The 22,321-nt window shown below is 34.9% G+C and overlaps 12 protein-coding genes and 1 pseudogene across 13 annotated transcripts, besides 6 other annotated features; 1 reads left to right on the top strand and 12 right to left on the bottom strand.

Moving 5' to 3' along the window:
• Positions 1 to 138: part of a mobile genetic element that runs on past the window's edge.
• Positions 139 to 204: a mobile genetic element.
• Positions 205 to 228: 24 nt separating this feature from the next.
• TVAGG3_0197930 (ribonuclease H-like family) lies at positions 229 to 1,245 on the bottom strand (the record flags this gene model as incomplete). Its single annotated transcript, XM_051226242.1, has 1 exon — positions 229 to 1,245. One exon carries the CDS (start codon positions 1,243 to 1,245, stop codon positions 229 to 231), a length of 1,017 nt encoding a protein of 338 aa, XP_051111228.1.
• Positions 229 to 1,245: a mobile genetic element.
• A 924-nt stretch (positions 1,246 to 2,169) lies between these two features.
• On the bottom strand, positions 2,170 to 2,760 carry TVAGG3_0197910 (LP04239P family; the record flags this gene model as incomplete). Its single annotated transcript, XM_051226241.1, has 1 exon — positions 2,170 to 2,760. A coding segment is annotated over one exon (591 nt), but the record flags the coding sequence as incomplete, so codon positions are not given.
• A 1,193-nt stretch (positions 2,761 to 3,953) lies between these two features.
• Positions 3,954 to 22,321: part of a mobile genetic element that runs on past the window's edge.
• Positions 4,081 to 4,771: a terminal%2Cinverted (terminal inverted repeat of Maverick-1C transposon ID:TVAGG3_0197780).
• Positions 4,081 to 22,321: part of a mobile genetic element that runs on past the window's edge.
• TVAGG3_0197900 lies at positions 5,046 to 5,514 on the bottom strand (annotated as a pseudogene). The gene has a single exon. A coding segment is annotated over exon 1 (469 nt).
• On the bottom strand, positions 5,545 to 5,903 carry TVAGG3_0197890 (uncharacterized protein; the record flags this gene model as incomplete). The annotated part of the gene is made up of 1 exon (XM_051226240.1): positions 5,545 to 5,903. A coding segment is annotated over one exon (359 nt), but the record flags the coding sequence as incomplete, so codon positions are not given.
• On the bottom strand, positions 9,583 to 10,588 carry TVAGG3_0197880 (organellar and viral DNA polymerase type B; the record flags this gene model as incomplete). Its single annotated transcript, XM_051226239.1, has 1 exon — positions 9,583 to 10,588. A coding segment is annotated over one exon (1,006 nt), but the record flags the coding sequence as incomplete, so codon positions are not given.
• Positions 10,785 to 12,673, bottom strand: TVAGG3_0197870 (organellar and viral DNA polymerase type B; the record flags this gene model as incomplete). Its single annotated transcript, XM_051226238.1, has 1 exon — positions 10,785 to 12,673. A coding segment is annotated over one exon (1,889 nt), but the record flags the coding sequence as incomplete, so codon positions are not given.
• Positions 12,683 to 13,027, bottom strand: TVAGG3_0197860 (uncharacterized protein; the record flags this gene model as incomplete). The annotated part of the gene is made up of 1 exon (XM_051226237.1): positions 12,683 to 13,027. One exon carries the CDS (start codon positions 13,025 to 13,027, stop codon positions 12,683 to 12,685), a length of 345 nt encoding a protein of 114 aa, XP_051111223.1.
• On the top strand, positions 13,115 to 13,588 carry TVAGG3_0197850 (uncharacterized protein; the record flags this gene model as incomplete). The annotated part of the gene is made up of 1 exon (XM_051226236.1): positions 13,115 to 13,588. The coding sequence occupies one exon, from the start codon at positions 13,115 to 13,117 to the stop codon at positions 13,586 to 13,588; it is 474 nt and encodes a 157-aa protein (XP_051111222.1).
• TVAGG3_0197840 (KilA, N-terminal/APSES-type HTH, DNA-binding family) lies at positions 13,607 to 14,467 on the bottom strand (the record flags this gene model as incomplete). Its single annotated transcript, XM_051226235.1, has 1 exon — positions 13,607 to 14,467. One exon carries the CDS (start codon positions 14,465 to 14,467, stop codon positions 13,607 to 13,609), a length of 861 nt encoding a protein of 286 aa, XP_051111221.1.
• On the bottom strand, positions 14,556 to 15,167 carry TVAGG3_0197830 (organellar and viral DNA polymerase type B; the record flags this gene model as incomplete). The annotated part of the gene is made up of 1 exon (XM_051226234.1): positions 14,556 to 15,167. One exon carries the CDS (start codon positions 15,165 to 15,167, stop codon positions 14,556 to 14,558), a length of 612 nt encoding a protein of 203 aa, XP_051111220.1.
• On the bottom strand, positions 15,343 to 16,428 carry TVAGG3_0197820 (integrase core domain containing protein family; the record flags this gene model as incomplete). Its single annotated transcript, XM_051226233.1, has 1 exon — positions 15,343 to 16,428. One exon carries the CDS (start codon positions 16,426 to 16,428, stop codon positions 15,343 to 15,345), a length of 1,086 nt encoding a protein of 361 aa, XP_051111219.1.
• On the bottom strand, positions 16,448 to 17,635 carry TVAGG3_0197810 (ATP binding; the record flags this gene model as incomplete). The annotated part of the gene is made up of 1 exon (XM_051226232.1): positions 16,448 to 17,635. One exon carries the CDS (start codon positions 17,633 to 17,635, stop codon positions 16,448 to 16,450), a length of 1,188 nt encoding a protein of 395 aa, XP_051111218.1.
• On the bottom strand, positions 18,345 to 19,392 carry TVAGG3_0197800 (uncharacterized protein; the record flags this gene model as incomplete). Its single annotated transcript, XM_051226231.1, has 1 exon — positions 18,345 to 19,392. A coding segment is annotated over one exon (1,048 nt), but the record flags the coding sequence as incomplete, so codon positions are not given.

Raw genomic sequence — 22,321 nt, 5'->3', positions numbered from 1 at the left:
ATAAAGAACTCTAACGTTGACTTCTTCAGTATTGCTTTAAATCTTTCCGAACAGAAAGAATATAAGAAAGGTGAAACAAATGTGAAATATTATTCTTCATCTCTGAAGACGATAACGAACAAAGTTGTCATACAAAAGTGTTATATACGAAAACGATAAAAACGATTTGACAGAAAAGTGACAACTTTACGTGTCAAAAATAGAAAAAGTGACATTTTATTCGTAATATTAAAATGAATCATCATAATCTTCTTCATAAGGGTCTTCATAATCTTCTTGATATTCTTCTTCATAATTTACTTCGTATTCTTCTTCTTCATTACTATCTTCTTCTATTTCAACCGGATTCGCCTTATTTTCTTCTTCTTCAACTTCCTCGCCTTCTTTTTCCCATTCATCTTCTTCGATTCCTTGGAGCTCTGGCATCTCATTGGCCATAAGTGAACCTTGAGAGACTCCATCCACAATCCATTTTGCCGGCATTCCCCTCTTCCAAATTGGAAGTTTCTTCCACATTTCAGATGGGCTATAGTGAATTTGTTTTCCATTCACATAATGAGTTGGTAATGCTAGATGAGGTTTAGCATTATAGTACTCAACCCATTGTTGAATCTTTGCCCATGACAACTCTCTGCTCTCTATGTTAGGCCACAAGCGCTCGATTTTCCCATTTTGGTATGGGCAATGGGGGACAATATATACATTATTGATCCCCCGAACCCTCATAGCCTTTAGGAACTCGCCTTTATTCTCGCCGCCATTATCGGACCAAATTGTATGTGGTGGTCCATAACGGGCTATTGCTCTCTTAAATACTTTCACTGTTTGGCTAGCATGTTTTGACGAAAGATGCTGCCATTCTATGATGAGCCTTGTGCAGTCATCAATCACAGCATAAAGAATCTGACTTCTCTTTTTGCCAAGAAAGTGGATATCAACGTGCCATATTTGGTTAGGAAAGGCAGCTAAGTATCTTGTCTTTCCTTTTGGCCGATAGGGTCCCCTTGGACGTGCCAAGCCTAGCTCTCTAAAAGCTCTTTCTACCATATGTCTTGAGGGGGGATGTGGAAGAGGGTTTGTAAGATATTTAATGTTCCTCAGCTCAGATGGAAATGATAATGGAGACTCTTCAATCATAAGTCCGGAAGGAATTGTGGAAGAAATTTGATTCAGGGGCTTAAAACGTTCAATAGCGGAGAACCATGCTTGGGTAGGCGTTGGCTGTGGAACAATACCCGTCTTCATGTCCAAAAATGCCTCAAAATGAGATTTGGCATATTCGATATCTTTATTTATTTGGTTATAGGCGGAGATTATTCCAAGATGGCCATGCTGCTCAATTAGGTTTCTAATAGTTACCTTAAGATCTTTTGGTACATTAACTTTGGGTCTCCCGCGCTTAAGGGGAATAGACACAGATGGGTGAGGCTGAGGCTGAGTGTTGGCAGAGAGCTGGCGTTGTGGGGGAGTGTTGGCAGAGAGTTGTTGCTGTGCCGAGGTGTTGGCAGAGAGCTGGCGTTGAAGATGAGTGTTGGCAGAGAGCTGGTGTTGTGTCTGGGTGTTGGCAGAGAGTTGTTGCTGTGGAAGAGTGTTGGCAGAGAGCTGGCGTTGTGTCTGGGTGTTGGCAGAGAGTTGTTGCTGCGCCGAGGTGTTGGCAGAGAGTTGTTGCTGTGGAAGAGAGTTGGCAGAGAGCTGGCGTTGTGTCTGGGTGTTGGCAGAGAGTTGTTGCTGTGGAAGAGTGTTGGCAGAGAGCTGGCGTTGTGTCTGGGTGTTGGCAGAGAGTTGTTGCTGTGCCGAGGTGTTGGCAGAGAGCTGGCGTTGAAGATGAGTGTTGGCAGAGAGCTGGTGTTGTGTCTGGGTGTTGGCAGAGAGTTGTTGCTGTGGAAGAGTGTTGGCAGAGAGCTGGCGTTGTGTCTGGGTGTTGGCAGAGAGTTGTTGCTGTGGAAGAGTGTTGGCCGAGAGCTGGCGTTGTGTCTGGGTGTTGGCAGAGAGTTGTTGCTGTGGAAGAGAGTTGGCAGAGAGCTGACGTTGTGTCTGGGTGTTGGCAGAGAGTTGTTGCTGCGCCGAGGTGTTGGCAGAGAGTTGTTGCTGTGGAAGAGAGTTGGCAGAGAGCTGGCGTTGTGTCTGGGTGTTGGCAGAGAGTTGTTGCTGTGGAAGAGAGTTGACAGAGAGCTGGCGTTGTGGGGGAGTGCTGGCAGAGAGTTGTGGCTGTGGGGGAGTGTTGGTACTGCTGGCTAATGAAAGCTGGCGTTGAAGAGGAGCGTTGGCAGAGAGCTGGCGTTGTGGCGGGGTGTTGGCAGAAAGTGGGCTTTGTAGAGGAGCGTTGGCTGTTGAGAGCTGTTGCTGTGGAACAGAGTTGGTAGTGCTGGCTGATGAAAGCTGGCGTTGTAGAGGAGTGCTGGCTGATGAGGGTTCTTCCTGTATACGAGAGTCGTTTGAACTTTGTAATATCAAATAATCGGTAAGGAGAGTGTCATCTCTGTGTTTCAAAATGGATGAACACTCGTAGAGTCGATTATTATATTTAATGTAGAAAGTAGTAAACTCTTGAAGTTTGTATGTATGATGTAAGTACTCTTCAATAGTAATTAGTCTATTACATAAGAGAGCTTTGTAAAATGTTATCTTGTTAATTGATGAACGAATAGTGTTGTTGACTAATGGAACATTTGTGAGAACAATGGCTAACGGTGTGCGCCTTTGAATCTGTGCTAGAGCTGTTTCAAGCCAAGCTGAATCAACTAAGGTGTACAAATTCATTTTAAACAAATTTGAAATGAAATAATTTGTGAGAATTTGAGAATAATTTAATTATTTCAGAAGTCTATATTGAAAAAATATTCTTAACAAAATTAATTTAAATGGTTCAGAAAATAAAAAATTAAAATTAATGGAAAAAACATGATTAGGAATAATTAACAATAATAAATATCATGGTTTTGGATTATTTAAACAGCTATAAAAGAACGAATTTTACAAATTACGATAAAAAAATTATTGAAAAATAATGAAGAGGATAAGGATTTGAATCGAAAATTAAAAGGATGATTATGTGTCAAATTAAATTAAAATAAAAATTTTAGAAGATTTAGACAAGAAATAGTGCAAAGAATTAGAATTAACATAAAAATCGAAAATTTAATAAAGGAGAGATAAAATTATTGTAGTATTCAATTGAAAAATTTTATAAAATAAGGAATATTGGTAAACAAATAAGTTTCATCTAAAAAAAGGAAAATAAAAATATAAAAATTGAAATAAAAACAGAAATATAAAATATTTTTAAAATGCAAAAAAGTTTCATACTAATCGTTTTTGTATAATATTTATCATTGAAAGATTATTGAAAGATATTTTGAAAGAAATCGAAAGAGTTAAGAAATATTGAGAAGAAGGACAATTGAATAAATTTTTGGCCGATTGTGCTATGCAAAGTTGATGATAATTGCAGGAAATTTTGAGATTTTCGAGGTTTTGGAGGGTGTGAGTACTATTATATGTAATAGTATCTCACACCCTCCAATTCATCCTATGGCGTCGAGAAAATTTTGGTGAAATGTCGTCGCATTTCACCAAAATTTCTCGGCGCCATATGGAGAACTAGAGTCTGCGAGGTACTGATTCTATCTATGTACCTGGCAGACCCTAGTTCTCAGCCAAAATGGCTAAAAATTGCTCGCAATTGTTTGCCATGTAAACTGTCACTTTTTGAGGAGATTTGACATTCTGTCAAATCTCCTTTTTTCGTATATAAGAAGCTTTATATACCTTTAGAAATTTTGCATAATCTTTAGAAGCTTCTAGATATTGTTTATATGCTTTGTATGTCTTCAGAAATTTTGCATAATCTTTTATATGTTGTTCATTCTCTTCTTCTGTCATGAGTTCTGAATATTCTAAATTCATGTTCTTTCATATGAGATAAAATTTATAAAAAAATAAAATTAGCTTAGATTTTTTTCATTCTTCCTCTTTGCATTATCGATTACATCAAAATATGAACGAATTTGATGGATATGTTCAGCTGGTGTAAATTCGTTAAGCTGTTCGTTTTGCATGTTTTATGTTAGATAAAAATATAGTTAGTATACAAGTCTCGTGTACTGTGGCACTGCGTTCCTCCGTACGCAATACTTGTGAATTTGACACTTTACAAAACCGTTAACATATATTTTACAACACAAACGCAAAAACTAACTTAACATTAAATATTTACAAAACCGCCAACCACTTCACTTCACTAACGAACTCACTAATGTAAAAATAAACGTTCTCACTATCGTTCTCACTAACAACTTCACTAATGTTCTCATAAATTTTCCTCAATATCTTCATCATCAGTGTTAACCCTATTGTAGTCATACTTGAAGCCATAAACTTTCTCTAACTTCTTAACGTACAATTTACATAACTTACCTTCGTCATCATATGGTTTAATGATATAACTATTTCTATCTTTATACACAGTCAATGAAAAGTCAACTGGTCTCGGATGTATTTGAAAGAACATGTTATGCTCAGGAAGGAAGAATAAATGTTTAAATGTATGTTTGTTATACTGTGGAATTCGAATGAGTTGCTTTTGTTCTGTCATTTACATCCAAATAAAAATTTTCAGTAAAAATAAAAAATAAACTTAAAATTAATGATATCACCACCCTCACATGTATGAAAACATAGCACAAAAATAAATTTAGGTGAAGTGGTGACATCTCACCCGTTTTCTCACCTGTTTTCTCACCCGTTGAATTCATTACTTTATAACTCTCTTCCTTTCTCCAACTCTTCTAACTTCTTCTTAAGTTCAGCAATGTTGTCCTCATGAAGTTTAATCTTCCTTAATATACCTTCTCTATCTAATGGTTGCTTTATCTTTCTAAACTGAACTCTACCATCCTTCATAGTATGAACGTAAAAACCTTCTGGAACCGCTCCTGATTTAATGTATTCTACCAAAAATTTTTGTTTCATTGCTTCAGTGACTTTAGTCGTCATTTCAATCAAATAAAAATTTTAATATTAAATAAAAATAACGTTATTTTTCAGTAAGGAAACGCAGGAGTTTTACGATTTATTTGAGGAGTAGGTTCTGGTTTAAATGTTGGAGTCGGTTTTGGAGTTGACTTTTGAACAGGAGTTTGTACTTTCATAGGTTCAGGAGTCATTGAAGGTGTTGTTTGTGAAGGTGTTGTTTGTGAAGGCGTTGGTTTTGGCGATGGTGTTGGAGTTTGTTTAACTTCAGCTACTTCAGTATTATTTATAACATTTGCTTTATTTCTTTTCAACATCATAACTGCTCCTGCTGTAGCTAGCAAACCTAGTGGGAGACCATATCTTATATAAGGACTTGACCAAATGCTATTTTTGACAGGAGCTGGTGGAACACCTAACCTTGGTGACTGCTCTTTGCCATTGTGCAGCTCGTAAGAAATATTCAATAGGTGCTCCATAATCGTTTGGTAAAGTTTGTTTCATAGATGGTGAAGGTTCACGAGAGCTTGATGAAGAACTCATTTATAAGCTTTAAAAATAAACGTTCATCCTTTATTCCTCACTGTCGTCAGTGCTAAGTTATAGTCGTCAAGTCTTATTATTGGTATGCCTGACTGTCTTACTTGTATTGCAAAGCAACAATCCCTCATAAATCCAATAAGTGGCTTTGGTACATTTTCTGTTGCTAGTTCAATAGGTCCTTTAACAGACAATTTGTATGTTATTGGAGCAGTAGATGTTTGACCTTGTTGGAAGCAAAAGTCCACTTCTGTTGGAAAACCACATAAGAAATGTGTGTTGTCATAGCTATCCCATTTATGTTCCACACTACCATCATCCACCAATGACCTCATAACATCTTCATTAAATCCAATCATATCATTGTTTGTATTGCAAGCGTTCGCAACCATTTCATAAAATACAGGTCCATATGATTTTTCAGGTTCTGCAGGCATATTTCCATAAGCTCCCATGGAAAGCTGAAGATATTTAAACTTAGGGTTCTCAAAATTAACATAATAGTTGTCTTTCTTTCTAAATAGTGCCCAAATACTTTTAACATTAATAGGCGTATAAGCTGCTGTAAATGTTGCACTTGAACTATCTGTATTCTTTGAGAATGAACCGTCCATAGGAATCCAATCCATAACTTTAACAGGAAAACATAAAGCCTCGTTTGTATAATGTTCTACAAGTTCTGTATAAATGTTAGGGTCTAAAGAGAATGACTTTGGATGAATGAAACATTCATTAAAATCCATCTTTGTTCGAAATAGTTGCTGGGTTACAGTTGTAATAGTAACTGTTCCATAGCTTCTACTGCCTTCGTTATCATAGTGAATGGTTCATTCCATGGAACAAATTTATTTGTCGGTGGATTTGAATCTGAAGCAAATGCAACTTTAAGAGTTGGATTAAAAGCAATGATATCATTTACAGATATAGATGTGCATTGTAAGGCGTCGCTACTGAACTTTACTTTAAGCTGAATGTTTCCTGCAAAAGCTGGAATAAATCGAATAGGTTCTAATGGAAGGAATCTTCTAACAGGAATTCTTAAACGAAGCTTAAAATCAAATGATTTTCCTGCTGTAATTGGACCACCAACAATTTGTCCTGTTCTGCATGTTCCCGAATGACTCCATACATCTTCATGTCGAGTCTTTGAGAAAACATCTACTTTCTTTATTTGTTCGGTAGTTTGTGAGTTTGAAGTTATATATGCTTCTTCTCTTGCGTTGTCTTGAGAATATACGATACGACCATTTGCAAGGATTTGATATCCAGCAACTGCATAGAAAGCGTCATCGAAACCAATCCAAAATCCTGGTGGGTTTGTTTTATTGGAACCTGAACCAATTTCTTTATCTACAATAAATTGACCTTCCATTTTATACGTAATGAATGTATTGTAAAGGTCCAACATATTTTCACCAGGAGGTGAGAGATTGAATGTTACCCATGTGTTATCTTTAGCAGTTCCAGGTTGTGATGGAATCTTTGCGTCAGAATATTTTCTATTAGTGTCACCAATTTGAACTGCATTGTCTATGATATCGAAATATGAGCGAATCTGATGAATATGCTCTGCTGGAGTAAATTCGTTTAACTGTTCGTTCTGCATGTATTTACTTCAGATAAAAATATCTATTTACTTCATTATTCTCACTCTTCTTCTTGGTATTCGTGGTGGAAGTTGTTTCTTGACATTTTCAATGAACTGTACATTCTCTTTTGTCTCAACTTCTTTCACTGGTGGGTCAGGGTTCTTTGACTCGGTTTGCTTTTCAATGAAATTCACGAACTTTGCAATAAGCTCTTGGTTCGTTATTGAAAGTACATCTGGCTTCTTTTCTTCTTGTTCTTTGGTTCAGTTTGTACAGAAGGTTTTATATGGGCTTCGTGGACTTCACCCTTGCCATGCACCTTAATGTTGTCGCTCTCTGTATTCGCTAATGGAACCTTTCTTTTTCTTACATATATTTTACCATCTTTACTCTGACTTACATAATAGAAAGGATGTTGTATTCCTCTGGCGTCATTTAATATAATAGACTCTCGTTCTGATTTTGACAAGCTCATTTTACATCGGTTAAAGTTTTAATTTAGTTTTTTATCTACAGTCAAATGACTCAGTCAAATCCTACGGACAAGACCCAAGGGGTCATAGATGTTGAAGCATTGAAGAAAGAAATTCGTGAACAAATTTTATCCGAACTGAAGGAACAAAAACCAGAACAAAAGCCAGAGAGACCAAAGAGAAAACTTAGTGAAAAACAACTAGCTGCATTAGCTGCTGGAAGACAGAAGAACCCACGTTTGCTGGCGAAAAAAGCTAGAGAAGAAGCAAAAGCAAAAGCAAAGGAAGCTGAAGCAAAGAAAGAGTAAATGGTTTATTTTTATCCAAACTAAATGTATAGACAAATACCTTTATCTGTTGCGTTCAGTAGTGAAAACCCTGACGTCAAAATAAAGGGGAACAGAGTAACGTTTAAGTTTCCAACAGACTGGATTGTGAACATAAATGAAGAGAAGTACATTGGCATAACATCTATGTATATAACACGTGCTTTCAGAAAGGTTGACTTTATACTTCAAGTCGAGATAGAAAATGACGAACAGTCTTTAAGCGCCCAAAACATTCACATATACAAATACTTTAAAGACGATACAACATTGTTGCAATGTATGATTTCATTTAATGAGATGTTCGAGAAAAAGTTCAATATTGAAGTACAAACTTTACAGCCTTTACGTGAGTTTCTTGCACAACTGAAAGAAGAAGGTAGTCAGCCACAACTTATAGACTTTCATTATGAATTTAATGAAAATGAAGATGGAACTCATGACTGTCAGTTTGTTATATATTCACCATTCAATGAAGTCGCTAAAAAGAAAGAAAATCCATTACGTATAAGGTTTCAAATCTCTGAACCCAATGAAGACTTCAAGAATGTTTTCAATTATGATGCAATACTTCCGAGGAAAAATGAATTTTCAAAGATTGTAACACCTGGCATTTGGGATAGAAAGCAAGCTATATTATATTCAAACTTAAGTAAGGGAGTTGAAAATGAGTTCATTGGTCATACAAGAACTTCACCACTGTCAAATCCTAAGTATTACAATTACTGGCTTCAATCGTGAGTTTTGGATAGACATGTTCTCCACTCATGACCATAAGTGCCCAGTGTTCTTACCTCCAGATGGGAAAGATTGTTTATACATTGAAGCACAATTGTTAAACTCTACAATAGCTGTATTGTAAATGACCACATAGGCTTCGCCCATGCCGCTAGCGGCTTATTTTTATCACAAATGACCTCATTGACCTCATTGCTGACAAAAATAAATGACCTCAGAACTTCAACTTACGAATAAAGCTTGTTTTAGTCGTTATTGAAAAGTTGAACTTTTCAGCAAAGCAAGGTTGACATGACTTACATAAGTCGAATGCAATCTCTTGACCATCATAAAGTGCTTTGTAAAGTTTCATTAAACTGAACTCAGAGTCTTTGTCATATGTTCCAACAGGTATGTGAATGTTCTTATCTTCATTGTAATAGCATTGTATAGCTTCAGGAAACATTTCATTAGCGGTTAAAGCAATAACATCTTGCTTCACGCCTTTCATTCTGCAGTGAAATGCAACTTCATTTAAATCATTCGTGAGTAAGTCTATGTAGGTCTTCTTTCCACAGAAAATACTTTTATAAGCTAAACTTTGTTTTCCAGGTGTTATTTCTGCAAAGTCGCTATGAAATTGACCAAGGTTCTTTCCTATAAGTTCTCTACCGTATCTCTTCTTAAACTCTGCTGCAAGCTTTGGGATGTCTTCATTATATAAGTGCATACTGTCGGTATCCTGGTAAAATATTTGAAGACCCATGTCCTCTGCAGTACAGAATACTTCATTCATAATACGTTTTGACATAGACAGAATATTAACACCAAGTGGACAGAAGTTAAAGTGTCTGCAAATGCTTTTCGTTAGCTTGAAAATAGTTTTATCTGAACCATCCAAACCTTCGAACTTCACTATATGGTTGTAATTTCTTATAGCATATCTTATAGCATCTTTGTCATCTACTATGGTTATTTTTGACTCAATAGGAGATAGAATAGTTTTGCCATAAATGCTGTTCAGAATGAGTTTTATAATTTCTTGTAAGGGGTTTTCTTCTTTCTTATACTTTAACCTTAACTCAAACAACTTCTTTACTTCATCTCTTATTCTCATATCTCTGTTTCCATCGTAATAGTATCCTTGCAACACTTCACATTTGACACCTTGATATTTTATGAGGTCTTGTAATGTTATATGGTCAACATACATGAGACAGCAAGTGTTTGAACTTCTTGGAACGTTAAGTTCTGGATTTAGTTCAGGGTCGCAAACTATTAAATGAAAGTGTCTGGGTATACCAATCTCTGTTATCTTAATGAGAACAAAGAAGCCAGACATAAACTTTTCACCAATGGGTTCCTTTTGGTCATCATCGAATAAATGTCTCATGAGATACTCTGTGCTTAACATTTCTTCCTTCAATACTTTTGGAATACCTTCTAAAGTATAAAGTCTTGCTATAGCTGAAGGATATAATGAAACAGTGTCGAAGTCAGCAATGAGTTTCTTTTTGCTCTTTTGTTTCATGTTATCTGACAACATACATCTTCCACCTTGAATGCATCTCGAAATAAATTCTCTTGGTTTATTTGAGAGGTCATAAAGATTTCCATTCGGGAAGTATACTCTGTTCTCAAACAATTTGTTAGCAATTGAACAAATACTAACGTAGTCATAAACGTTTAAATCAAACTCTTTCAATAAGTCATTGCGGAACTTTACAAAACCTTCTCTTAAAATTCTTACATCTTGTTTGCAGTAAAACGTGCTATATTTTTCTAAGTCGAAGTGGTTCTCATCTATTCTGCAACCTTTGATGGAATCTATGTTTTTCATAAATGTATCTGCATCCCGGATAAACTTACATGCTTCAGAAATGACACCAGTTCTGTTGTCATTTGCTAACAAAACACTGCTGTAGTAGTTATATGGAAATACTTCTTTCGGTCCTGTTTGTAAGTTAAACATAGCAGGAAATAGTTTAAGCTTCTTATTTATAACACTGTAAGAGTCTTTTATAATAATTGCCCGTCCTTTATATAAACCAGTTATTTGCATTGTTCGTGAACCTTTAATGATGGGAGTTCCTTTCACTTCTGTCATGTGTCTTAAGATGAAGTTTATGTCATAACTGAGGTTGTGAAAATATATTAAACTCTTGTCAGGGAGTCTTTCCAAAAATTCTGTTGCACAGTTTTGACCCCAAATGCTTTCACTCACTGAACCATCTTCACTGTCATAACAGATGTTAAAAGCTTTATGAAAGCCATCCGTACTACACTCAAAGTCAGCAAAGAAAACGTGCTCAGGAATGAATTTACATTTAGCTTTATTTACTTCTTTTGACTCTGCTTTCTTCTTCAGTTGTACACAATACTTTGGAGCATATGTCAAATCTTTAAATGGTGCAAGGTTCTGTTTATATAAGTCAGTAGTATATGTGAAAAGTTCTCCATAAGAAATAGGTTCGAAATATTTGCACTCCCACAATGTTTTCATAACATCCCATAACGGTGTTGTTCTATCATAACGAACTACATATTTATCTTCTCTCTTTGTATAAATCTTCATCTGTTTCTCAATGTTCATTCCACCACAAGCTTTGAGAATTTCTTTATAGTTTCGAATGAAGTATGTTGTCATTGGAAGTCTTTCATTTAGCATGTAGTGGTCTTCAACAAGAAGTAAGTCAATAGTTCTAACAGTTTCGCATTCTTTTGGTATATATCTCTTTATTTCATTATGTCTTGAGTCATTGAAATAACCAATGGTAACATTAAATGCTATACCTGTTGCGTCAGAAATTTCTTGTACTTTACTTTGAGGAAAGTCTCTAACACGAATGACTTCTCTCATGTGGTCAATAGTTTCTTCATTTACTCCAGCCTGAATGCAAGCATAAACGAAACAATTGTCCTCTGTCATAAGTATTGCAGTTCTTTTGTTCAGTTCATTGAAGATTTGGTAGCGTTCAAGATTTATAGGTAATGTGCAAAGATACTTCCATAACTGACCGCTTCTCTTCTTATAAAACTTCTTTTCACCATTATCTTTCCAAAAGCTTTCTATAAGTGCTGGGTTTCCTGTTTGCTTAAGAGCTTCCAAAATGGCTTTCTGGTCATTTGTCAGTGTGCTTTCATCTCTATATGGTCTCTTTTTTGGTTTGCCTTTCTTTACATCTGACATCGTTAAGCCTTCATATTCTGTTAAATCATACATCTTTATTTCAGTAAGATTCTTTATGTTTGTCAAGAAGAAGTCATAGTGCATTTCAACAATACCTGCAGCATTTGCTTCTATCTCTGATATAAAGTTCTCCTTCAAGAGCTGATGTAGTAATGTTCCAATATTATTGAGGTTTAACGTAGAACATTCATACTTTCCACCAAGTTTATAACATACCATCCATCTTTGTTGCGAGTTTATTTTAATCTTCTCTAAGAGTCTCATGAAAACCTTACCGAAATGTTTGTGTAAATATTCTCTGTTTGGTTCATCTAAAGCTTCGATGTTAAAGTCAATGAGTCTATTGCCTGACTTCACATTCCTCTTCCTATTTTCTTCATCTTTCTTTAACCATCTCTCACCTTCTTTTGGTTTGTCGTCAATGGAACGAATGACATCGTTAGCTTTGCGAACTTGTTCTATAGCACTTTTAAACATCTCTCTTCTCTGTTGTTTCAGTGTGTCGTCTCTTCTTCTTGTTTCACCAACGTTTGCATTTGTTATGTCAAACATTTCTCTTCTTACTTCATGAGGTACTGAACGTCTATGATATAAGTCAATAGCAATGTCATTTAAAGGAAATGCTCTTGCATGGACTTCGTCCTCGCCGCGTTGCGGCTTTATGAACTCATGAATTCTATCATAACTTATTGCACCATTGTAGTCTTTAATGAAGTCAGCGAGTGCCTTTTTGTTTGTTGTGTAATGTTTTGCAACATCTATATTAGCTTCTGTAAGAAGTTGTTTTATTTCCGAGTGTTCTAACTTAGACAACTTCCGATACATCTTTAGTAGGAAATAAAAAAAATATTTTTTGAAAAAATAAACTTAGAAAAATTATTTCTTTCTATATTTGCCATTCCGAACTTCGAAAAGATGTTTTATACCAGCATAGAATTTTTCTCTAGAGCTTGGTCTTATATTGTTTTCATGACAATATTTTCTATATTCTTCATATAAAGCCTTTTTTTCATACATTTCATAAGGACAATCTAACCAGAATAGTGCATATCCAGTTTCGTTATCTAGGTCTCTATATGTTTCTTCTGTTTGTAGAATTTCGCTTTCTTCTATTTGTGGAATTTCGCTTTCTCTATTTAGTTCTATGTCTATATATTGTGGCTTAAAAGGATGTGGGCAAGAAGGGTCTGGCGCTATGTAAAAAGTTAATTTTTCTGTCATCTTTTCTATCGGATAAAAAATATTTTTTGAAAAATTAGATTACATTTTTTAAGTTATTTTTCAAAATAATTTAATATTTTTATTTTAATGAAACACATGCAAGATTGCAAGTTCTTTTCATACAATGCTCTCGCTACTGCCATCAAGAATGAGTTCAATGGTGCTTCAAACGTCAATGTTATCTTTAACAAGAAGTTTGTGAAAGAATCTAAGTTCGGTCAGTATGTCAGACCATTAGCTATTGTCATTGACCGCAAACGTTATACTTCACAAGAGTTAGCAGTAGTTTTGAAACAAAAGGGTTTCTTCGTGAATGTCAAAGATACTCATTATACTGTTATAAAGAACTCCAACATTGACTTCTTCAGTATTGCTTTAAATCTTTCCGAACAGAAAGAATATAAGAAGGGTGAAATAAATGTGAAATATTATCCTTCATCTCTGAAGACAATAACGAACAAAGATGTTATACAAAAGTTCTTACCAAAGGTTGAAGAAGCTTCAATTGACATTGACGAAGGAAGTGAAATGGTTGAAGAAATTGACCCTGAAGCTATTTAACCAAAAATATATTTTTGTTCATTCTTCCTCTTTGAAGTTATCGAAATATTCTGTTATTTTTTCCTTCAGTAATGGTAAGTCTTCTTTGAAGGTAAGTATTGTGCAACCTTTGATGTCATAGTGTGTTTGAGGAAGAGTATTTTTGACAATTTCTTTTATTTGCTCATTCGGTGTCATTGAAATCGGTAAGTTTTCACGATAGAACCAGTTTCTGTCAGATTTATATATTTTAGCAAGGTCGTAAAAGCTTTTGTTGTTTCTTCTGACTAAATGCAACATAACCATATCTTTATCTTCTTCATTCTCCAACTCTTCAGCGTAAATCATATACTTATAACTCTTTTCCTTTCCTTTTGGTACTGAACGTGGTATTCTTTTCTGTATGCTTTTGTCTTTGGATTCAATGACTTCATCTTTTGCTTGAAGTTTCTTTTCCATCTCTCCACGTTCTTGTCTGTGAAGTTCGTCAAGAAGTTTGTAAATATTCCAAGCATAACGTGGTGAAGCCCACATTGCAACTGCATTTACTAAAAGTCTATGAACATAATATCCTCTCAAACCGTTTGGCAATTTTTCACGGTTTTCATAGAGTTTTGGCGACTGGGGTTTTTTACCCACTCGCTGTGCTTCGCTGTTTTCAGAAAAAAGTACGTCTCGCTGTGCTTCACTTAATAGTTCTATGGTGCTTTGGTTCCTAAACCAGTCTTTAGGAAGCTTAGTATCTGGAGCAAAACAAGCCGTCAAAATACTTTGCATTTGGTACATGTCGTCTTTGACAGAACGAATGAGTCTCAATTGTTTGTTATACTGTATGTATTCGTATTCTTCATTTATGACTTCATGAACGATAGCAGTTGTTGTGTTCTCTAATGTTGACATATCTGTCTTTACATACAGGATAAAAAAATTTGTTAGAAAAAAATTAGCGTTATTTTCTGACTTTCACAAAAGACCAAAAATAAACGCTTTACATGTATTTTTCAGCAACTTCGTCAAATAATTTTATAGCTTTATCTATCTCATCTACTTCAAACGTTTCTTTACCTTTCATGGGAGCACCATACATTTTCTCAAACTTTTCAAGTAGTTCTGTTTCAGCAGCTCTCATATCATTAACAAACACAACCTTGACTCTATTGACTGTACTGTCATATCTTTGAGTTATATTATATGTTCTTCCTATCTTATATCTTTTTGTATTGAAGTCCTTCGGTTTCTGAACGATGTAAAGTAAGCCTTCACTGCAACGTTCCGTATCGAATGAACCATAAGTTATGAAGTTATATCCAACAACCGGGTCAATCCATAACAAAACTATTGGTATAAGACTTTTGTCTATAAGATATGCTGTAGTTCCATAGAATCTTACTGATATCATAAGCTCAGGATTTCTTGTCAAAATTTTCTGAGTTGAAGCATTTCTAACCCAGTGGTTTGTTTTCTTTTCAGATGGAGATATAATGTCTGACAAAGAATATTTGTTGTATTTCTTTGAGTATCTTACGTTTAAATCACCTATTCTAACCACTTTAGTGTCATTGTCTATCTTTCTAACTGTTTCAAACTCAATGTTTGACATATCTGTTCTTACATACAAAATAAAAAAATAAATAAAATAAAACTAACTTTATTTTTTCTGTCTTAAGGAAATTCATGAAAATTCACGAGGGTGAGAAAACAGGTGAAAAAAGAGGTTAGATCTAACCATCTACCCTAAACATTATTTTTGTCTGATTTACATCTAATGAAAAAGTTTAGAAGAATTTTCTTATTCTTTCTGGCATGTTTTTATCTTTCCAGTACTCCCGCTCTAATGGTCCCAGATGAGTTGGTTTAGATTCTCTCAAGTTCTTAGATGGTATAACATCTTCAACGCCTCCTTCATATCTTACTTTATAAGTGTCATCGTTTATGTTGTAGTCAAGTATTTCAATAACCACTCCTCGCTTTGCTTCGTCAATGGTTTCAGCAAGTTCGCCATTACTACTTTCAACTAATTTATGTCGAGGGTAAAACGCAATAGAGTCGTCAGCAGCTTTTATAAGATATCCATTACCTTGCGTAGAGTCTACGATATAATAGTTTCTACTTAACCTTAAACGTTTCTTTGTCAATGGTTTGTCGTCAAGAACTACACGAACTTTTGTACCAGGAATGAGGGTAAATTGTGTTGAATTTCTGATATTTTGTGTTTGGCTTCGTTTCTTTTGTATATACTTTTCTTCTTGTTGTTGTGTCATTGAATTTGGTGTATGTCCTGTTGTAGAATGTGTTGAGGAATTATATACTTCGAGAAAATGTTTCATTGTTTCTTCGGTAAAGTCTCGCTCTTGATTTAAATCTCTGAGCGTTCTTATGAAGCGATTAATGATACCGAGTATGTTATGGTTATGGTCTTCAGTAGTGTAGTGAGTTATGTTATGCTTAATGAGAAAATCTGTGATTTCATTGCTGAGGTATGCACTGTCTTGGTCTGATGTTAAAGTACTTGGGCTATGTTCTGCTACAAACTTTTGTAAAACTCTTAACACTTCACGAGTTCCTTTATTCCTCATTGGATATGCATATGCTTTACGAGTGTTAACATTAATGAAGATGAGGAATGGGTTATGACCACATTTTCTGCTTTGAATGAGAGTGTCAAATTGGTATGCGTCAGGAGTGTTGGAGTAAATTGGTAAAAAGTAGTCGTAAGGGTTTATTTTTGTTTGATGTACAACATTTTTGTCAAAGAACCTTTTCACTTCAGCTCTGTTAGTAAATCCCCAACTCTTTGCAGCTTCATTGAACTTCTTAAAAGACCTCCATGGATGTTGTTCGAATACTTCTTTCAAACTCATTTATGTAAAGTTAAAGATTTTAACCAACTCGTATCCAAGCGTGCATTGTTATATAAGGAGGCATATAATCTTTTCCATTACCTGCTGGGTCTGTAATACCAGCTACAACATGTGTATGATTTCCTGCAGTTCCACAGAAAATACCTGTGCTAACATCTTTGGGGTCAGTTGTGATATCATATCTGTTCATTCCCTGTCTATTCGAACCCGCTGCAAGATTTATATAACCTCTTTTTGTTATTGAATGTGAATGGTTTCCTTCCACAGATGTTCTTCCACTGAACCTATGCATATGTGAAGGAAGGTTTTCAATACCTATTTTCTTTGAACCTCCCATCTTCATTGACTGCGTATTAGTGTAGAATGGAAAACTGTCAACTATTTCATACCATCTACCACCAAATAAAGTGTTTGGATTTATTGGATTCATAGACGTATAAACAGCTCCTATAGGATATATTAAATCATATATGCTCATAACTCTATAAACATATTCTAAAGAACTTATGTCATTAAATACCATTTGGAATGTATCTCCCGGATGAAATGTTGCATTTGTTCCACTTTTATAATGTAATGTTAGTTCAATAGAATTATCCAAGAAAAATTCAAAAGTATCTGGTTGAAGACCTCTAACAAATTCAAATGGAGTTGCTGGTTCACCATTTATAATTTCTGTTGTAAATGTCATTGTATCTGGTTTCGAAAATTTCTTTGTTAGTTCTGCATCCACATAAGTTTTGTCTGCTTTCTTATCTAACATTGCTGGTAGTTCATATGCTTCAAAGTTTCTGGCATGATCTTCGGTATTCCTGCAACTCTTATCTAAATTGTTAAGAGTATCTTTTACGCTTGTACTTGGATTTTCTAATGGTGCACTTGAACCAAGGTCAAAGTTCAATATTATGTCGTCTGCTCTAACAGTAGTGAAGGATTTATGTGTATGGTTCTTGTCAGCTTTCTTATCATATAAATCTTGAGCAGTGAATTTAATATTATGTTCATCCTTCATGACATAAACATCTTTACATCTAATGTTTCTCATCGTCGTTATGTCGTCATCCGATGTTAAACCTTGTGGAAAGTTAGGAGGTTTACAATATAATGCATCCCCACCAGTTTCTTCAACCGTTCCTTCAATACTTTCTATACCAACAGTTGTGAAGAAATCATGTGTATGGTTCTTATCTGCTTTCTTATCTAACATTGCTGGTAGTTCATGTGTTTCAAAGTTTCTGACATGACCTTCGATATTCATACATTTTATTTAAGGAGTTTAGTGTATCTTTTACGCTTGTACTTGGATTTCTAATGGTGCACTTGAACCAAGGTCAAAGTTCAATATTATGTCGTCTGCTCTAACAGTAGTGAAGGATTTATGTGTATGGTTCTTGTCGGCTTTACTGTCTAATGTAGCTTGAAGTTCATTTATATCGGAGATGTTGTGTTTATGAGATTTCAAAACTTTGTTCATTGCGTCGAGTTCACTTTGTCAGCTTTACTTTTAATAGCATCTTCAAACGTTATTTTTGACTTAACTCTCAAAGTAAATCTTGGTTCAACTAATACACCGTTAACATTGAAAGTAGAGGCATAAATTTCACCGGTATAACCAAATGCTTCTGGTGCTTTAGCTACATCATACTGTACAGTACAGCTTATGTCATAACCTTTAGCACGAATGTATTTATATCTTCTTTCATTAACATTTTTTGTCTTCGCTTCATCACTTCGTGTTAAATATCCATGGTAGTCCGTTATAATCTGTTCGTCTGAAGTTATATAATGAACGTGGTTTTTATCTGCTTTTTCGGCTAATTTCTCATTAACATCATTCACTTCTAATTCAACTCTTCCGCCAGAACTCTTATTATCATTAATCTTTTTCATTAATTCGGTAATTACGTCATAAAGACTATATTCTGTTTTCGGTTTTGTAAATAATGAGTCAAAATTTCTTTTCATCATTACATCGCTGACATTAATGATATCACCAATTCCTTTTTCATTTATTCTCTTCATTAATTCTGCAATAATGACGAATATATAATCTGTTAATTTATTCTCTTCATCGAGGGTTATAGAATGTTTTGAAATTGAATCATTAACTCCTCTAAATAAATCAATAACTTCAGGATACACGTTTTTAATGTCTCGAATAACCTGACCAGTATCCTCGCCACTATGTGGCTCTGAGCCCGTTGGGCTCTGTTGTTCATGTTCTTCGTTCCCGTCGTTACGTGGTTTTATATCTCTAACCATCATCAACGCAGCCATAACCGGAGGGTTTGTTGCTACCTGTTCGAAAATCCGTCCGTTATGTATGGTATATCTAAATAATTTCTTTGTGTTTGTTAAAACATTTGAAACAAGTCTTTTAAAACCATCTACAAAATTTCCTGTTTCACCTAATGTTCTTGCAGCATTTACAAGCTCACCCATTCCCGCTTTTGACCCCAAAAACGTCCATATTGCATTTATTTCACTCTGTATAGTTGTCCATTCAGCGAAACTAACACCCGCATTCGCTAAGCTGAAAATGAAATTCAGTGGATCGAACTTAATTCCACCTTCTTTTTCAATTTCAACGAACTCACTAACATGAGATTTTAAATATTCTTTCGTTAAAATTGTTTTCCCTGATGTTATGTCATTAACGAAACTATCACCGTCAAAAGTTAACGAATTCAATTTCGTCGTTGATGCTTTTATTTCATACACCGCTTTATTGATAGTTTTTGGCTCACCTTCTTTAGAAGCATATGAAACATTAATGAATGAATTATATGTATTCATGAATGAGTTAAAATCAATGATTTTCATTAATGACGCCTTTAATGATTCATTTACTGTCGAATCCCTTAAAGTAATTAATGAACTGTCGTTAATGAAAGGTACACTGCAAACCGTCGAGTTTGGATCAAATCCTGTAGTTGGTGCAGGAATATTAATGATATAAGTCATTAAATCATTAAGTGACGTAAATAATGTTGTCGTTTTTGATTTAATTTCTTTAGCATCTGTTATATATGGTAATTTCATTTCTGTAGTTTCTGAATTAAAGATATTCGCTAAAATGTTTTGTAAACTGTTTTGAACAGCTGTGTAAACCGTTGAATCCGAACTCTTACGATTTCACCGTCCTTAATAAAAGGCATTGCACATGGTGTAGTGCTTGGATCGAATCTTTTTGGGTTATGATTCAACATATATTCTAATGCTTCATGAACAGACTTATATACTGTTGTGTCGTTCTTCATGACAACTTCACCATTTACAATGAATGGCATAGTGCATGGAGTTAAAATAGGGTCAAACTTTTCATAGTCCTTCCATGTTATGTATTTCTCGGTATTTCCATCACTGATAACAATATATTTGTCAGTAAGTGTGAGAGAGTATTGACCAAAATATAAACGTTTAGCTCTGTCAGCTTCATACGCATATGCAGCTATACTCATATTTTAATGAGAATAAAATGTTGTTCTATTTGCAAAGTACAGACCCAAACGAATACGGGACAGTAAAGCTACAAACAAACTTAGGTCTACAGAATGAGCCACTTGCATTCAGAATGGTTGACTTCAATACTATCGCTTCATTCGTTATAACAGATGAAACAGATTTCATGGAGCTTGAAATAGATGGAAAGAAGCACGAAATAAGATTTCACAATAATGTAGAATATAAGATGGAAACATTAGCTGGAGTGTTAAATGCTCTCATAAATACTACAATAAACAAGGATAACGAAGAAAACTTAATGAATGTTAAACTTATTGCAGGAGTTTTGAAGTTCAGTTATGCAAAGGAGTTTAAGATAACACGAATGAGTCATAGAGTTCAATTGCTTCTGGGAGCATACCATATGACATTTCCTTTGAAAAGTGTTGACAAAACGATTGAGATGAAATCTGTTCCATACGTATGTTATGGTAATGTTTGTACATTGAGTCTAAAATAGCTAATGTCACAGGCATTTCAGGAGTTAATAGTAAAGGTTCAGTAGAATATAAGTCTTTCTGTTATGCAGTCAATTCAATGTTCATTCCAAACGTTCCTGTCATAGCAACTCATTTAGGTAAATGGATTCGCATTAGTCCTCATAATTTGAAAGACATGCAATTCAGACTTGTTGACTTTCAAGGCGAGCCTGTAGAACTGAAGGCACCAGTGCGAATGACTGTTGAAGTTGACTTTTTAGAAAATATTAAATGCAACAGCTTACAAGAGAACTCAGAGCTAAAAATATAAAGTATGAATGTTATGTATTAGGTCATGAACTTTGGTTGTTGCTGTTTGATGAAACAAATGAGTTAGTTATGTCAGTCAAGAGAACAGAAAAAGGCGTCAAAGGCGCCGAGCGCAAAGCGCTATATTGTGTTAGTGAAAACTGCACCAAGTCAATAAGATTAGGTTTGCATTATGAAGATGAGTTCGATACTGTGTGAAGAAGTTTTGGATAGATATTACAAATTGCTTTAATTTACTAAAACATATTTCAAACAAAGTTTATATTCTGTTGAAAGTTTTGTATATTCATTCGAATATTTATACTTAAACTCAACTCCTGTAGTTCCTGGTGTTTCAATGATGCGGATGTTACCTATTTTCATGAATGGTGGCGTTTGACCACAGCATTCGATTTCAGGGTCGAGATAGTCAATGACACATTGTTTCCCTGTTATTCGTGATATAACATTTTCAAGGTCCTCCTTTGTTAGAATTATTTGGTTCTTGCTTATAAGATTTACCAAAAGCTTCTTATCGTCTTTGAGTAAGATAGTTTGATATAACTGAAGAAGGTAATGGTCTACGTTATCTGAAGGATTTGTTTGAACATTTGTGTAAGGGTTGTCGTTGGCTTCTCTTGAAAGAATTTGGTCCAGTGGTGGATACTCTAACTTAACATCTGATGTAGCGTTAGCGTTTGAAGCTGAGTTTAAATTCACGGATTTCAGTTCTGGTTCTGGCTCTTTCAAACACTCTGAACTATAGTTCTTTATGACAATATTGTTTGTCGTTCGTGAGTCAACATTTGATGTTGGTTCAATTGGAACATTAACGGCACCAGCTAAGATGGATTTGCTTCTCATTTCATATAGAATAAAAACCTTTTATATGTATGAAATGAACAATATACTCGACAAGGGTTTGAATGTAAAGCTAACGAATGAAAATATTGTTGAATTCACTGAGACAGGTGCTGTGTATAAAGATGTAGAACTACTGAACAAAAGAGCTAAGGGAAGAAGCAGGAACATGAACAAAGGGTGGAAGCCTATAAAAATTTATGTCAATGATGGCTCAGGAGGTTCAAACATAAAGTATGCAGAAAGTTATAGAGTTTATGCTCTCAAAGGTGAAAAGCCTTCATTTAAGAACAGCTATTCTAACGCATATCCTCAAAAGCTAACGGATGGGGAAGTGGATGATATGAATGACAGCAAAAATATTAACAGAAATGGCGACAGAGATGCATGGAATTTGTTTACCATCAGTCAATTGAAGGTTAAACTTTAAAACAATGTTGGTCGTTCCCATGGAATATTTTTGACTTTAATGGTATTAGTCATGATATGAATCTCAAGGTATGAACGAGGAGAGATGAGAGACTTATATGCTTCCCAAATTTCTTCAAAAGGTAATGTTATACCTGACTGTTTCCAAATGAGTTCAATATCATAGCGTGAGAAACCTTGAAAGATAACGAAGTCAGTTATGAGACGTTTTATGTTTAAAGCTAAAAACCTCCATGTTTGCATAAGTATTGCTACAGTTAAGTGGTAATGTCTGACTTTAGTAATGATGTTAGCTAATGGTGAGTCAGGCTTTGACACTAAACCTTTACCAGCGAAGTCGTCGCAAACGAGCAGAGTGTTTGAAGGATATT

This window comes from Trichomonas vaginalis, chromosome IV (genome assembly GCF_026262505.1).
Source record: "Trichomonas vaginalis G3 chromosome IV, whole genome shotgun sequence".
In the NCBI taxonomy this organism is placed as follows: domain Eukaryota; phylum Parabasalia; order Trichomonadida; family Trichomonadidae; genus Trichomonas; species Trichomonas vaginalis.
The sequence above is the reverse complement of the archived record's forward strand: the minus strand, read 5'-3'. Positions and strand labels throughout refer to the sequence as shown.